This window comes from Mobula birostris, chromosome 19 (genome assembly GCF_030028105.1).
Source record: "Mobula birostris isolate sMobBir1 chromosome 19, sMobBir1.hap1, whole genome shotgun sequence".
In the NCBI taxonomy this organism is placed as follows: Eukaryota; Metazoa; Chordata; class Chondrichthyes; order Myliobatiformes; family Myliobatidae; genus Mobula; species Mobula birostris.
This window is the reverse complement of record NC_092388.1, coordinates 42,479,483-42,497,540: the sequence shown is the minus strand read 5'-3', so window position 1 is coordinate 42,497,540 and position 18,058 is coordinate 42,479,483. Positions and strand designations below refer to the sequence as shown.

Sequence of the window (18,058 nt, the reverse complement as noted above, 5' to 3'; positions counted from 1 at the left end):
ACATCATCCCGACTTGGAAATATAAGTACTGTAACACAAGAAAGTTTGCAGATGCAGGAAATCCAAAGCAACACACACAACATGCTGGAAGAACTCAGAAGGTCAGTCAGTCATGGAAATGTATAAACAGTCAACATTTCCTTGTCAACTTGTCCACAGGAAGGGTCTAGGCCAGAAATGACTGTTTATTCATTTCCATAGATACTGTTGGAAACATATTGCCATTCTTACACTGTTGCTGGTTTAAAATCTTGCAACCTCCTCCCAACAACATTATGGATATGTACACCCATACCTCAAAAAGCAATGTGTGAGAAGCTTATTTGTTTGCTTGTGTATCCTGGCATAAATGGTCTTTAAATCAGGCTTAACAGAGGACTCTACTGAGTTTCTTAAACAAAAACATAGTAATGATATATCCAGCCGCTTTCTTCTGATTTGCTGAGCACTTCCAGCAACTAGAGAGCAACTCACATCAAAGTTGCTGGTGAATGCAGCAGGCCAGGCAGCATGTCTAGGAAGAGGTACAGTCGACGTTTTGAGCCAAGACCCTTTGTCAGGACTCAATTTTACTGACAGTGGGATCTGAGGGAGACGGGGTTGCAGAGTGGTGGTGGGAGAAGGGGAGACGGGAGTCACAATAGCAGCACATAAAGACCCGGCCTGGAGTTCAAGACTGGAGTCACAGTTGGTGGCTGCGCAATCGCTTTGAAGGGTCCTGACGAAGGGTCTCGGCCTGAAACCTCGACTGTACCTCTTCCCAGAGATGCTGCCTGGCCTGCTGCATTCACCAGCAACTTTGATGTGTGTTGCTTGAATTTCCAGCATCTGCAGAATTTCTATTGTTTACCAGCAACTAGAGATTTGTTTTTCACATTCCCAGCATCAATATTTTTTAAAATTTTGTATCCCATCCCAGGGCATTGAAGACCTCACTTTTGGAAGTTAAACAATTCAATTCTAGTCATACTTATATTTCTTATTAGTTTATTTCTTCCTCAGAACAATTGCTCTTAGAACTGCTTTTGCATCGATGAATCACCCAGAATAAATCGCCAAAATTAGTCCACTCAACTACGAAATTAAAAAAAGAGAAATTGATTTAATTTTATAGACACATCCCTCAAGATTTCAGAATGTGTACACAATTACTGCACATGAGATCAAAGCTTGGCCAATGAGATCAGTTGAATGAGGTCAATGAGGGCAGCTGGGCAGCGTAGCAGTTAGCTCAATCACTTTGCAGCATTAGCTTTGTAAGATTGGGGTTCGATTCCTGCCACTGTCTATGAGGAGCTTGTCTGGTTTCCCCATGAATATGTAGGTTTCATCTGGATCCTACTGCTTCCTCCCACATTCCATAAGACAGAGGAACAGAATTAAGTCACTGGCCCATCAAGTCTGCTCCAACATTCCATCAATGAAGATTTATTATCCCCCTAAACCACATTCTCCTCCTTTCTCCCCAAAAATCTTTGATGCCCTTAGTAATCAATAACTTATCAACCTCTGCTTTAAATATACAAAACACTTGGCCTCCACAGCCTTCTGTGGCAATGAATTCCACACATTCACTACCCTCCAGCTAAAGAAATTTCTCTTCATTCCTGCTCTAAAGGAAGATCCCCCTATTCTCAGCTGCATCCCCTGGTCCTCAACAACCTAAACATCCTCCCACATCCACTCTATCTAGGTCTGTCAATATTCGATAGGTTCCAATGAGATTCCCCCCTCATTCTTCTAAATTCCAGTAAGTAGAGGCCCAGAGCCATCAAATGGTCCTCACACATTAATCCTTTCATTCCTGGAATCATTCTCGTGAACCTCCTCTAGACCCTTTCCAATGTCCGCAATCTTTTCTTAGTTAAGGGGCCCAAAACTGTTCACAAATACTCAAGTACAGTCTGACCAATGTCTTGCTTTTATGTTCTAGTCCACTCAAAATGAATTCTAGCGTTGTATTTGTCTTCCTTGCCACTGACTGAAAGTTCAAAGCAAATTTACTATTAGAAGTACATATACATCACCAGGTACAACTCTGAGACTCGCTTTCTTGTCGGCGTACTAAGTAAAATCAAGCACCATAGAATCACTGAAAGACCACACACAACAAAGTGGACAAGTAACCATTGTGCAAAAGGCAGCAAACTGCCATACAAAAGAAAAATAATAAATAAACAAATGTGGGAACAGTTCAATGACTAGGCAAGTGAAGTTGAGCAAAGTTATCTTCTCTGGTTCAAGAGCCTGAATGTTGAGGGTTAATAATTGTTCCTGAACCTTGTGGTGCAAATACTGAAGTTCCTATACCTTCTTTCTGATGAAGGCAGCGAGAAAAGAGCATATGGTGGGGTCCCTGATGACAAATGCTGCTTTCCTGCGATAGCGCTCCATGTAGGTAAACTCAACGGTGGGGAGGGCTTTACCCATGATGGACTGGGCTGTTTCCACTACTTTTTTTAAATAGGTTTTTCCATTCAAGGGTACTAGTGCTCATAACAGGCTGTGATGCAACCTGTCAATCTACTCAACACATCTACAGATCTATAGAAGTTTGTCACAACCTGCAAGTTAATCTGTAGGGAATCCTGTACGAGGACTCCCAAGTCCTTTTGCACCTCTGATTTCTGAATTTTATCCCTGTTTAGAAAATGGTATACATCTTTATTCCTTCTACCAAAATGAATGACCATGCACTTCCTACACCATATTCCTTCTGCCACTTCTTTGCACTTTCTCCTAATCTGTCTAAGTTCTTTTGCAGACCCCCTGCTCCCTCAACACAACCTGCCCCTCCAACTATCTTTGGATCATCTGCAAACTTGGCCACAAAGCCATTAAATCCGTCATTGCAAATAATAAAAGTTTGGGGTGAGTTGTGGGCAACTGTGTTGGTGCCGGACGTGTGGCTACAATCCCAGGACAACCCTCTCTGACTTGATTTGATGCAAACAACACATTTCACTATGTGTTTCAATGTACATGTGACAAATAACACTAATCTTTAACTTTAATCTTTAATATGAAAATACAAAGTTAACCCAAAATGTTATCTTCAGTTTATTCTAAGAACTTACATCAGTCAGCGTAGTGGTCTTCTACAACAGCTATCCACTCTCAGATTCGGAAAGTAAATTTGACTAGGGTTTACTCCTCTCAATTATAATTCAGTTCTACATTGGCCAACTTAAACTGCAATACTGTGGAAATCGTAATCTCAAAATACCAGGGCTTTTTTGTAATGTAGCTGATCTCCTGATCACCAAGCAGAGTTCAAAAAGTCACCCAAGTGCAACTTCACCAGTCTCTGACCAAAATATTAGTTTCAATCTATGTTTAAGCTACAGAGGTACATCTCATTCCCTCAACCATGCAGGTTCAGTCTGATGCAGTGCCACTGATCCACCTCAAAAATTCCAACAGTACTGGCAGCACATTTTGTATCAAAATTTTCAAAACTTGGTCCATTTCATTCAGGGCTTCATTTTAAAGCACAACAGAAATTTTCAGCTGGAGGCCAATTAACTCTACATCCATCTACCACCAGAAATTTTACTCATATCAATGGCAGTGACACATTGGATAATAAGTGAAACACTGTGGGACTACTAAACATCCTTCAGAAAGTGATTGTTATACTTCTGATAAATATGAAGTAGAACTATGGTTAAAATCCAGCAAATGATGATTGCTGTCACTTATAGTGATGTAACGATGCAGAGTTCCAGATGTACATTTGTATCTTGCAATTCAAGCAGCTGACTGCCAATTTCAAAGTTACAGAAGTGTTACAAGATCACCCACAAAAGATGACCTCCCTCCACACCACTTTAATCTCACACTCAAGACAACCTATTGATCCTCAAAGTCGAGAGACTCCGAAAAGCAGACTTGTGTTACAACTGCAATTCCCCTTTAAGAAAATATCAGTGGGGAAGGCGCGCTGGGCTACAGGAATGATTGAAACGCAGAGGCCTTAGACCCTCATTCCCAACATTCTGCTGGCAAATACACAGTCTATGAAAAATAAAACTGAAGAGGGTCAGAGTAAGATTGTGAGTACCAGAGGGCTATTAGAGACTGCTGAGTACTTTGTTTCATAGAAACTTGGTTAACTCTGCTATTTTGGACACAGTGCTGCAGCCCAATGGCTTCATCATTCACTGTAAAGACAGGTCAGTTGAGTCCTTTAAAGGGAGAGGAGGGGGAGTATGATTCATGATTAACTCATCATGGTGCACAGACGTGATGGTTCTGTCTCGATCTTCTTCACCCGACTGGGAATATCTAGTGGTCAAGTGACTATTTTATCTGCTGAGGATGTTTTCCGCCATCATCCTGGTAGCAGTGTACATTCCAACTCAGGTCAATGTCAGGCAGGCACTGGAGGAGCAGAACACTGTTGTCAATAGTCACAAAACAGCATACACTGATGCCTTCCCTCTCCTTGCGCCACAGTCATCACAGACTTCATCAAGACCTGCATGAATGAGTGTGTGCCTTTGAGAACATACCAGGCATACCCAAACCAAAATCCATGGATGAACCTCTCACTCAATGTCAGCGAGATTAAGCAGTCGATTATTGACTTCAGGAGGAGGAAACTCAGAGGATCAGTAACTTTAAGCTTCTTGGTGTTATCAGTTTAGAGCATCTGCCCTGGGTCCAGCACATAATAGCTAGTGCGAAGAAAGCACCTCTACTTTCTTAGAAGTTTGTGAAGATTCGGCATGTCACCTAAAACTTTGACAAACTTCTATAGATGTGTGGTGGACAGTATACTGCCTGGTTGCATCACAACCTGGCATGGAAACACAATGCATTGAACAGAAAGGCCTACAAATAGTAGTAGATACAACCCAGTGCATTATGGGTAAAGCCCTCTCCACCACTGAGCAGATCCACAAGGAATGCTGTCGCAAGGAGCCAAGGAGCTCCTAAAGATTGGGCTCATCAAGGAGCCCAAGCATCCAGGCCTTGCTTTTCTCACTGCTGTCATCAAGAAGGATGTACAAGAGCTTTAATTTCCACACCACCAGGTTTAGGAACAGTTATTACCCCTCAACCATCAGACTCTTGAACAAGGGGATAACTCCACTCGCCCCATCACTGAACTGTTCCCACAACCTATGGATGCACTTACAGGGACCCCTCATCTCATGTTGCCAATATTTATTATTTAATTTTTTCTTTATTTTTGCATTTGCACTCTGTTTCTTGCATCGTGCAAAGTTGCTTTTAGAGTCAGATTGAAGAAGGAAACATAATTATGTTTAATAAATGAATTGGTTTCAATTATAATTGTCAAAAGGAAGAACATTTAATATTTGAAATATTTCATTGTAAAGCATCCTTTTCGTGGAAATGCTGAGAAGGCCAAATGAATTATCATTCCCTGGAGTACCCAACAAGAGCTTGAGCAACAATAGATTGCTTTTATAACAAGGATGTAAACAAAGCAGTTGCCAACCAACTGAGGCAGGCTGGATTGAACTAACTTGCCCCATGTTGGGCAATATTAAAACTTTAACAACATTTGTGCTCAAAATATGCATGAAAGTAACCTAAAAAAGATTCTTTATGATGTACAGTATTAGAAAAGGATCTGGTCAAGGCTTCTCATTTGTGGTATGCATTCCCCAAGCATACCCTCCAAAAATCATAACCCTGCAATTATATTACAAAATTTTAATTATGAACATGCTTAGTCATAAAATTATAAACATAATGGGGAGGTTCAGATGTCAACTACAAGAAAATCCTACAGATTCTAAATCCTCCAATGATTATTTCAAAAGTTACACTTACTTGTTTTCAACAAATTGTTCTATTTATATTATGTACACAATTGTTCAAGGCGATTAATCCTTTAAATCGGAAACCCACTGAACGCTGCCACACCGCAGCAAAACAAGTAAAAGCAACATGACCAACAACTTCCTCTTACCAGTATCTGACTATTCCGTTAACATGCATATTCGGAACAAACCTATAAAGTTTTTGGTCACCTGTCCTAACGTTGACTGCCTTAGATTTAGCACCCTTTATTGGGAAGCAGTGTTTCACAATATTTTTTAAGGCGTTGGCCAATGCAACATATTATTTTCTCGCCGTGACAAGTAAAAGTTTTGCTTTCATGACAAGTTCCACGTTGAACAATATTCCAACAGCACTTCAGTGGCACTGGTAAAATGCCTCCATTTGCTGCTGAGACCGCGTGTCCCTTCGGAAATCCACCTTGTGTGAAACGTCAGCAGAAGCAAGGCTGAACCCTTGCCCCAATAACCATCGCCATCCCTCGGACACAGACCATCACCTGATCTAATCCCCTTCTGAACATTATGTTACCGTCACGAATTTGGGGGCAAGGTTTAGGAACATTTGCCCGATCCGGACTGTCCCCGAACATCGAAACCGCGGCCTGGGATTGGGTTGCAGAGAGTTGCCGCCTCCCGGGGCCGCTGAATGGCCTACTCCTCTGCCCGATCCCCGGCCTTCCCCAGCCTCGCCAGATCTCTCCCCGGGCCCAGGTCGGTGGCGGTCCCCTTTCCTCACCCTCCTCGGTGCTCTCCATGGCGGCTCGGCAGAACAGTTGCCTGCTCTGGCTGGCAGCGGTGGGGGCTCTGCCCCCGAGCTCTTTGCCGGTACTCGGTGTGGCTGCGGCCCGAATCGTCCCACCGCCAGAATCAATTCGCGAGAGGAGAACGGTGCGACGCACAGCACCATTTACGGCCGGGACGTCGGTGCGCTCTACAGCGCCCCCGGGAGACGGTGTGGCCCTGGCTGCCCCAACCTCCCCGCCAAGGCTTGTACTCACACCTATGCCAACTATGAATCAGAATCACGTTTATTACCATGACATATGTCGTGAAACTTGGTGTTTTTGTCATAGCAGTACAGTGCAATACGGAGAGGAAAATATTGTACGTTATAGTACCGTTCCCCCCCCCCCCACCACCACCTTATGCTGCCGCCTTCCCCATCACTGGACCCCTGCAGTTCGCGTACCGTTCCAACCATTCAACAGACGACGCCATTGCCATCACCCTCCACCTGGACAAAAAAGACACGTACGTTCAAATGCTGTTCATAGACTTCAGTTCAGCATTCAACACAATCATTCCTCAGAAATTGATTGGAAAGCTGCGCCTACTGGGCCTGAACACTTCCTTTTGCAACTAGATCCCAGACTTCCTGACTGGAAGACCTCAGTCAGTCCGGATTGGGAGCAGCATCTCCAACACCATCACATTGAGCACGGGTCCCCCCAGGGCTGTGTGCTCAGTCCACTGCTGTTCACTCTGCTGACCCAGGACTGTGCTGCAACACACAGCTCGAACCACATCATCAAGTTCGCCGATAACACCACCGTGGTGGGTCTCATCAGCAAGAGCGACGAGTCAGCATACAGAGAGGAGGTGCAGTGGCTAACAGTCTGGTGCAGAGCCAACAACCCGTCTCTGAATGTGAACAAAACAAAAGAGATGGTTGTTGATTTCAGGAGGACATGGAGCGACCACTCTCTGCTGAACATTGACGACTCCTCCGTAGAGATCGTTAAGAGCACGAAATTTCTTGGTGTTCACCTGGCGGAGAATCTCACCTGGTTCCTCAACACCAGCTCCATAGCAAAGAAAGCCCAGCAGCGTCTGTACTTTCTGCGAAGGCTGAGGAAAGTCCATCTCCCCCCCCCCACCAATCCTCACTACATTCTACAGCAGTTGTAATGAGATCATCCTGAGCAGCTGCATCACTGCCTGGTTCGGAAATTGCACCATCTCGGATGGCAAGACCCTGCAGCGGATAGTGAGGTCAGCTGAGAAGATCATCGGGGTCTCTCTTCCTGCCATTACAGACATTTACACCACATACTGCATCCATAAAGCAAACAGCATTATGAAGGACCCCATGCACCCTTCATACAAACTCTTCTCCCTCCTGCCATCTGGCAAAAGGCACCGAAGTATTCGGGCTCTTACAACCAGACTATGTAACAGTTTCTTCCCCCAAGCCATCAGACTCCTCAATACCCAGAGCCTGGACTGACACCAACCTACTGCCCTCTACTGTGCCTCAAAGTTGCTGGTGAATGCAGCAGGCCAGGCAGCATCTTTAGGCAGCTTCCTGGAGATGTTGCCTGGCCTGCTGCGTTCACCAGCAACTTTGATGTGTGTTGCTTGAATTTCCAGCATCTGTAGAATTCCTCGTCTCTACTGTGCCTATTGTCTTATTACTTATTGTAATGCCTGCACTGTTTTTGCACTTTATGCAGTCCTGGGTAGACCTGTAGTCTAGTGTAGTTTTTGTGGTGTTTTTACGTAATTCAGTGTAGTTTTTGTATTGTTTCATGTAGCACCATGGTCCTGAAAAACACTGTCTCATTTTTACTGTGGACTGTACCAGCAGTTATGGTCGAAATGACAATAAAAAGTGACTAGACCCGACTTGTTCCTTTTCATCCCTGCTTAAAGGTCTTGTCCAGAAACGTGAACTGTTTAGTCCTCTCCATGGATGCTACCTGACCTGCTGAGTTCCACCAGCATTTTCTGCAGATTTACAGTGTCTGCAGAATCTCTTCAGATATATAGATAGATAGCAAAAAGAGGAATAGAGAGTTAGTGTTCATGGACCATTCAGAAATCTGACGGCAGAGGGGAAGAAGCTGTTCTTAAAACGTTGAGTATAGGACTTCAGGCTCCTGTACCTGCTCCCCATTGGTAGTCATGGGAAGGGGTCTTTAACGATGGAAGCCAGCTTCCTGAGGCACCACCTTTTGAAGATGTCCTTGATGATGAGGAACATTATGCCCATATGTAAGCCAGTCTGTGACATTCAGTAGTAGGAATTTTTTTTTTTTTGAAAAGCTCTTTAATGTCTTGAAGAAATAAAAGTAGCGTGTTAAGAAAGAGGAACCAACTTTTGGGTCTGCCTTCTCAGTCATGAGAGAATCTCTGGCACAGAAAAGCTTCATTGTTCCTCCCTGGCAGCCTGGCCTGTACTCCTTTGCTATTTTGACATAACCTAATCCAATAATTTACCTTCTCCATTGCCTTGAGGATGTTGGCAAACTTCCTGGCTTTTTTTTAAAAACTTTCTGGTGAAGGTTACTCCCACCATAATGCTGGGTTTTGTGCAGTCATCATCAGACATCCACACATCTGACCTCAAACTGGTCGGAAGTGAACGGCTGCATTTGTGCTTGCTCTATGTGAACAAGGAATATATATCAATAGTAGATTATTTCCCAAGTCGTTTGATGAATGTCAGTGCCCTAACTGTACTGGAACAGTTTGGGTAAAGAGAGATGCAGCAAAATCTGAGCCTGGAGAACCTGCAAGCTTTGTTGTATGCAGCACATATTAGCGATTCTAGACATCAGCAGAGTGAAACCCAAACAGAAGGTACCAAAAACACTCAGCAGAACAGACAGACTCTCTGGAGAGAGAAACAGAGGGGCCTGACACATTGATTCTATTTCTCCACATGTGCTATCTGACCTGCTGAGTGTTTCAAACATTTTCTGTTGTTCCAGCATCTTCATTTGTTTTCTTTTGATAGAGTAAATCAAATTAGTTGCGGGCTGGCTTCAGTGATGCAGAGGAAGCACAGATGATACTGAAACTTAAAGACAGTTTCAGCAGATCACTTTTTGATATATTCACGCATGCTAGGAGCTACACTCGCGTCCCCATCTACATCAACAGAGCTATAGTGGAGCGTGTATCCAGCTTCAAATTCCTTGGTGTTCACATTTCCGAGGATCTCACCTGGTCCCCGAACTCCTCCATCCTGATCAAAAAGGCGCAATAGCGTCTTTATTTCCTGCGGAGCATCAAGAAAGCTCACTCTGTCCCAGGATACTGACGGACTTTTACCGCTGTACCATTGAGAGCATACTCACCAACTGCATCTCAGTGTGGTATGGCAATTGTCCCGTATCGGACCGCAAAACACTCCAGCATGTGGTGAAAACTGCCCTGCGGATTATCGGCACTCAGTTGCCCACCATTGAGAACATCTCCCATAAACGCTGCCTGGGCAGGGCAAAAAGCATTATCAAGGATGCACCTCACCCTAATCATGGACTTTTTACTCTCCTCTCATCCGGTGGGCACCACAGGAGCCTCTGCTCCCACACCAGTAGGCACAGGAAGAGCTCTTCCCTGAGGCTGTGACACTGCTGAACCTCTCATCACAGCGCTAAGCAGTATTGCACCCATATTGTACTGTCTCACTACTTTTATATTTGTGTGCTGTAGTACTTAACTTTTATTTGCAGTTATTTTGTAAATAACACTATTCTTTACATTTCTGGTTAGATGCTAACTGCATTTCATTGGTTCTGTATCTGTACATGGCACAATGACAATAAAGTTGAATCTGATCTAATCTAATATATTTTTAATGTTATTTTCTAAATGAACATTGGTTGGTTTCATACCTTGATATTAAAACCAGAACAAAGGATATTCCAATTCATGAGATTACAGGTTATGATGGAACATAATTCTGCTCCTGTTGCCGATTCTTTGAGTTGCTATTCAGAGTCCATACTATTCTTAGCATATAGACATAATTTAGTTCCACAAAAACTATGCCAGGCATTCCTTTACAATATACCTCCTCCTTAAATACTTCTAACCACCTCTGGAGCAAATAATTCTAGGGATTCCACCACCTGCCCAGAGAAGAAATTTTTCTTCACTTGATTGTGGCTGTCCCACTAATTTAAATAGTGCCACTACTGTAGATTAATGAGGGCGAAATCTAAATATGTTTTCCTTGCAGTTGGCTTCTATATTTCGTTACTGCTGCCTGCTTAGTATCCTTTCAGAGCCATTTCTCACCATTGAAATTAATGGTCTCTAAACCCGCGCTAGGCCTGACTAGGTGCAGTTTCAGTTTTCTGCGGGGAAATTGCAAGATCTTGGTGCCCTGCCAATGGTTACATTTAGAGTCCAATGTCCGAGAGCTTTTGGAATAACATTGGCGACGCCCTCCCAGAGAATCCACGTGAGTGGCCTTCAGCAGTGTTCTACATCGTTACTATGGCTTTCGCTACAAAAACAAATATTATGCACTTGCGCTTTAAGGGGACTAAATTGAAGGTTAACAAGGACGAAAATGATGATTTATTATTATAATTCCAATTAATTAGCAAAAATTAGCTGTAAAGAGATGATACTTAAATCAAGATTCCTCAATTCTGTCAGGTAAACTGAAGGCAAGACGGAAGAAAAGGGAATTCCCGTTTATTAATTATTTATTAATCTACTATGCATACAAAACAATATTTCACCGAAGGAGACCAAACAGAAGGTCCACACAGAATGATTTACGAAACCGCCCATCTGCGAAATGATTTAACGCTATAAAATTTTGCGGATTTAGTACTTTAAACATTTTTCAATATACGTAAGAGATACTAAACCTGAAAAAAGAACTGAGGTGAAGAACCTCAGCAGCAGGCACCGCTGGGATTCGAACCCAGGATCTCCTGTTTACTAGACAGGCGCTTTAACCAACTAAGCCACGGCGCCGCTATAGCTACTTGGCATCCAGACTACCAAATATTGACAGTCACACAATGAAAATTTATAATTGCTTCTGCTGTTTTCTGGTGTTGTTTTAAATCGAATAGTACATTGATGGATGTCCCTGCAAAAATAATACATATGCGCTGGGATGGGGGGGGGGGGTGCCATTCATGCAATGCAGTTCAGAAGACTGCATGAGAAGGAATTGCACAGCAATTGCAGCGCTCGCTGTCCCGACACCGTAGAAAGTTAGAATTAATTATTACCACCCCGCGCGCTTGAGTGCTCCACACTGCAAAACCCACATCGGTGCGGGCTCTTCGTGCACCGGGCAGTGTAAAGCATTACTTAGCATCCACTCCTCTGCTGAGCTGGCAGCCTCGGGCACATGCATACACCCAAATAAAACAGCAAGCTGGAAACAGAAACTCAACTAGTCAAGCACGTATATTGGGTTTGGAAGACTTTAACTTGTCAGGATGCTGATTTTCTTTCAGACCTCCAGGTCTTTTCTTTTGTTTCTAGATAAATTTATATTTAATATCGTTTAAAAAAAAATTCCCCACGCCATTTATGCCCTCCAACATTAAGCAAACCAAATTGTAGTTATCTGAAATTCTAAATAAAATTTAAAATATCTGAAACTACTGATCATCTCAAGCATCGTCTCTGGAGCAATAATTTGTTAAAGTTCATAGTCTTTCACTGGCTCTTGAGATGTTCACCCATCTGAAACATTAGCTCTTTTTCTGTCTCCACAGTTACTGCCCGACCTGGTGGGTACTTATAGCTTTTTTCAAATCCATCATTGTCCTTCAGTATCAAATTAGACCTTATATTTATACCTAATTATAATTTCCCAATGTTTGCTCTGTGCTTAGACTGTCGATGCACTGCTTAACACAGCCTTGGGTAATGCCACTGAAAGCCAAGAAATGGTGGTAATTCTCTCATGTTGATCGCTTGGCAATTTTCTCGTGAAACCAGGGGACTTAGGAGTAGAAGCGTACGGTTTGTTGAAAGCAGTGTCACAGAGTGGGGAAAAGGGGCATTTTAGTTACGTTCATTAAAGCCAAAGAGAAGTTTATTGTCATATGCACAAGTACATGCATGCACAGGGGCAATGAAAATCTTACTTGCAGTAGCATCAGAGGCATGTAACATTAGATACACAACATTCACAGGCAGGGTGGTAGTGAGGAGAAGAGGAATGGTGGGGCGGTGGGAGGGTGGGGGCGAGGACAGCCGTGTGCGAAATGGAAGAGATGCGTTTGAGGACAGCATTGATATTGGAGGAAGGGAGGCCTCTTTCTTTGAAAAAAATTAATTCTGGAATGAAATGCCTCATTAGAGAAGATGCAGTGGAGGCAGAAGAATTGGGAGAAGGGGATGGCACTCTTACAAGTAACAGGGTAGGAAGAGGTATAGTCCAGGTGCCTGTGAGAGTCAGTGGGTGTCATGGTCTGTCTGTCTGTCTGTATCTTGTTTTACGGCAGTCGGCATCCAGCTTAATGGTGCATTACCGCCACCCTCTGCTCCGGAATGTGCACTAGACATATATTCTAAATCCCTTCACCCAATCACACACACACACACTTTACCCTCCCATCTTTGACCATCCTAGTACCCTATTCCTGTTTATCCGTCATATCCTATAAAAAACCCCTGTACCCCTTAAAAACGCTAAAAATACCTGGACTTGTGCTCCCTCACCCATGCCCAGCAACCCTTTTAATGTAAATTCCTGCACCCCCAACTCCCTTAGATTAATTCTCATCATCTCTCTCTGTACCCCATACTTCCTGCAACACAAAACTACATGTTCTACTGACTCCTCTTCCTGACATTCCTCACACAATCCTGTCTGGTGTTTCCCTATTATTTTCAATGTTTTGTGTAATGTACAATGCCCCAGCCTTAACCTAGTCCACACAATTTCCTCTCTTCTGTTTCCATTACCTACCCTAGTACCTGCAACACACTTTTGTATTTGATATAAATGCCTCCCTCTCCCCTCCCTGTCCCATCTTTCTTGCCACATTCAGTTGACTTTTTCCCCAGATTACACACTTAACCTCTGCTTTACTGATACTAATGTGCATTTCCACATTTCCTTTCTTTAACGCCCTCTTTGCCAATTCATCCACCCTCTCATTCCCCTTCACCCCTACATGTGCTGGAACCCATAGAAATTTTAACTGACCTCCCTGATTTGCAATTCTTGTAACTAACTGAAGGACTTCATAAAGTACATCTTGCCAACTGTTTGTGTGAAAAGACCTTAAACTTGCTAGAACTGAGAATGAATCTGAACATATCAATGCTTTGACTTGTCTGGCTTTCTGCACCCATTGCAACGCAACCAACATCTCCACTGTAAACACCCCTAACTTATTAGATGTTCTTCTGCTGATTCCAATTTCTTTTGCTGGTATAACCACCCCAAACCCTGTCACTCCTGTTTCAGGTTCCTTTGCACCATCTGTATAAATGTGAGTATAATCACTATACTTTTCCATCACATGACAGTTAAATGCATTTACCAAATCTGTTTTATATCTTTCTTTCCTTTTTACCTCTAACAAATGCCAGTCTATGTCAGGTCATGCAAGCTTCCATGGAGCTACAACCGGATAAACTACTGAAGGACTTATCCTCAGATCAAACACTCCACATTCTTTCACAATATCATTCCCTACCCGACTAAAGGTATCCCTCTGAAAGCTCCCATTTTCCCAGAGCTCCTGCAACACTCCTTTAGCAAGGTGAGAATCACTGTGTCCCTGCAAGTTAGCCCAGTAGTTTGCCATCAGTTGCATCCTTCTTAGTTCCAAAGGCATTATTCCCATTTCTACCTGTAGGGCTGACACTGGTGACGTTTTAAAAGCCCCACTGCACACTCTCAAGGCCTGAGCCTGAATCACATCCAGTTTCCTTATAAGAGACCTAGCTGCTGATCCATATACTATTTCCATAATCCAATACAGATCTTACTAAAGCCACATACATTCTCTTCAAAGCTGAACAACTTGCTCCCCATTCCCTACCAGTCAAACGTCTCATCACATTTATTACTTTTTTACATTTCTCCTCAACTTTCCTGATATGGTCTGCCAATGTTAATTGTGAATCAAATATAACTCCCAGAAATTTAAATGATGCAACCCTTTCTAATTCAAACCCATACATCCTTAACTTCTTCCCTACCTCAACCCTTTTCCTGGTAAAAAAATACAGTCTGAGTTTTATCTACTGAAAATCTACATCCCCAATCATAACCCCACTCCACCACTTCATCAATTGCTTCTTGTAGTTTCCTGATTATATGGTCCATGTTCCTGCCTCTTTTCCACAAGGCCCCATCACCCGCAAACAGTGACCTACCTATATCCACTGGTACCTTTGTGAAGACATCATTGATCATAATGATGAAAAGTAACAGGCTAATCACACTACCTTGAGGTCTGCCATTTTCCACTATGTACTGTTTTGATAATTCTGATCCAATCTGAACTTGAATTTTTCTACCAATCAAAAAATCTTTAATCCAATTAAAAACTCTCCCCACCAACCCCCATCTTGTGCAGTTTAATTAATAATCCTTCCTTCCACATCACATCATAGGCTTTTTCAATGTCAAAGAACACTGCCACTACTGACTCTATTTGTCTGGGCCTTCCTTATTTCAGTATCTAACATTATCACTGAGTCCATGGAATTCCTTCCCTTTCTAAAACCACTCTGGTAACTTGCCAGCATTCCCCTTTTCTCAAGCTCATACGATAACCTTTCTGTTATCATTCTTTCCATTATCTTACATATACTTGATGTTAATGCAATTGGTCTGTAGCTAGTGGGTTTTGACGGATCCTTGCCAGGCTTCCTTATTGGAATTACTACTGCTTCTTTCCATGCACTTGGTAATCTTCCCTCCTCCCACACTCTGTTATAAAAATGCAGCAACTTCAAGAGCGCTCCTTCTCCTAGTTTTTTTTAGCATCACAGAGCATATCAGATCTTTCCCTGGGGAGGTTGGTCTCATTCTCTTTATTGCTCTCACCATTTCTGCTAATGTAAATGGATCATCAATTATATCATCTGTCCCTTCCCTCCTGTTTAACACACCTGGGTGTTGGCTCATTATTCTTTCCCTTCTCCTTCTCCCTTCTTCAGACAAATTTTCTGAACTGTGTATCAGTACAAATGACTTGGCCATGATCTCAGCCTTATCCCTACTGGAGACTGCAGTTTCCTCCTCAGATATCATTACTGGATATTCCCATTCCCTTCTATCTCCTCCCATCCACTTAATCATTCCCCATATCTCTCCCACTGGTGTTGTTCTTCCTATCTTGTCACAAAAACTCCTCCAACTTGCCCCTTTTAGCTTGATGTATAGTTCTTCTCACCACTGCCTGTGCTTTCTTATATTGAACCAAATGCTGCATATTATGGGTTCTTTTAACTAGCCTGAATGCTCTATTTCTGTTTTTTTACAGCCTGACAACATTCCTCTGTCCACCATGGTACCAGTTTCCTATTCATCCTATTTTTACATCCAGATCCTTCTGCTGCCATGATAATTGCTGAAGTCACCTGACTGTTTAATTCATCTACATTTCCAGAAACATCAATCTTTGTCAATGCTTCTTCACTCAACTTCTGGAACTTACCCCAATCTGCTTTTCCAAACACCCACTTTGGGGTTCCGCCACCTGGTCTTACTTCAACTTTCACCCACTGAACATAAAACTGGGTAGTGATCACTGCCTACTGTTGAAGCAGTCCAAACTCCCCAGTTACTAATGCCAGCCAAGGTATTAGACACTAATGTAATATCTAACACTGACTCAAGTTCCTGTTGTTATGTCTATCCTTGTGCCTCTACCATCATTCATACACACCAAATCCCTTTCTTCCATCAAATCTTCAATTACCTTTCCATTTGGATCTGTAATCTGATCCCCCCCATATTGTGCTATGAGCATTGAAATCTGCACACCACACTACTTTATGTCTGTTTTGTCCTTGTATCTTTAATAGGCTGTCCAATTCCAACCTTTTACATGGATTGTAGTAGTTAATTATAACCACTCCCTCCCCTCTCTCCCACACTTCCACCACTATGTATTCCTGATCATCTCCTTTTTCCAGTACCCTCTATGGTATACCTTGCTTGATTAACATAGCACAACCCCCTCCTCCCCCTAGATTTCTATCTTTCCTTATCATTGTATACCCATATACCACAAAGTCTAAAGTTGGTTTTAACCAAGTTTCCTGAATACACACTACATCCGGTTTTACAACCATTTCTTTAATAAAGTGCTTGAATTCCTGGCTATTGGCCAGTAAGCTCCTTGCATTCCATTGTAAAAGAATCACCATAATTAGTATTAACCAACACATGACACTTCCTGGCTTGACTGATTAGTGAGGTTATCCCTCACTTCCTCCCATGTCAGTCCTACTAATCCTAAATGGTTTACTGCTGCTTTTACCACCAGCTGAATTTTGTCACTTTTTGACTTTACCTCAGCCGTACTATTAATCACTCCTGCAATGAATGTTACTAGAGCCTTTTTGTCTACATAAATCCTGTCATTTGTTCTTTGTTGCATCTCTCGTATCCCTATTGCTCCCTGTTCATTAGGAGCATTATTCTGTTCTCTTGACATTCTTACAGCTTCTGCATAAGTGATCTTTCTTTTCACTCTTATTTCTTGAATTTTATTCTCCCGTCTCACAACCTCACACCCACTATATGCCACATTATGAGCTCCTCCACAATTGCAGCATTTTGGTTGAACTCCTGTTCTGCACTTTCCATATTCATAATCACCCCCACATCTAGCACATCTCCTCTGCCTTTTACAGTTTTTAGCCACGTGTCCAAACCTTTGACAATTATAGCACCTCAGTGGCTTTGGCACATACACCCTTACTGGGTAACTCATGAAACCCAGGAACACCTTCCTTGGCACTCTTTCTTCTTCAAATTCAATCAATAATTATTCACTTTCCCTTTTCACTCCCTCCTTTGTTGTTTTCAGTCTTTGAACATTACTTCCCCTCCTTTGATATTCCTCTTTAAATCCTCCATATTTATACTCATTGGTACCCCCCCCCGTGATCACTCCTTTACAACCACTATTTTGTGCTTCCACCCTCCCAATGTATTTCACCTTGCATTTTCCTATCTCTTTTAGCTTGAGTGCTTTCTCAAGTTGTTCCTCATTCGCACATCTTACCAATAAGTTGCCATCATTAAGGACTTTTGCAAATTCTATTTCCCCTATCTTATTTGCCAGAGTTGTTGTTAGCACAAACGAGTTAATTTTCTTCATATGTCCCTGAGCCTTCTCATTAAACCTAATTATGACAACACCTCCTCTCTGAGCTTGTTCATCTGCCTCACTTTCAGAGCTCTCTCCACTATCATTTCTTATTCTTTTATTCCCTTTGTCTTGGTTTTTATTCATCCGACCCCTCACTATGTCCTCATTCCCTTTATTTCTCCC

General features: G+C 42.6%; 1 protein-coding gene and 1 non-coding gene across 3 annotated transcripts in view; both read right to left on the bottom strand.

The window, feature by feature from the left end:
- The window catches only part of marchf6 (membrane-associated ring finger (C3HC4) 6), a 77,811-nt gene extending 71,006 nt beyond the window's left edge, over nucleotides 1–6,805 (bottom strand). For both annotated transcript variants that reach the window (XM_072283512.1, XM_072283513.1), the window contains exon 1: nucleotides 6,556–6,805. In XM_072283512.1, coding sequence (XP_072139613.1) covers nucleotides 6,556–6,574 — 19 coding nt within the window. In that variant the 5' untranslated portion in view covers nucleotides 6,575–6,805. The remainder of the gene's footprint in view (nucleotides 1–6,555) is intronic.
- Nucleotides 6,806–11,466: 4,661 nt separating this feature from the next.
- Nucleotides 11,467–11,540, bottom strand: trnat-agu (transfer RNA threonine (anticodon AGU)). The gene has a single exon. It is a non-coding gene; the product is annotated as a tRNA-Thr (tRNA).
- Nucleotides 11,541–18,058: the final 6,518 nt, after the last annotated feature.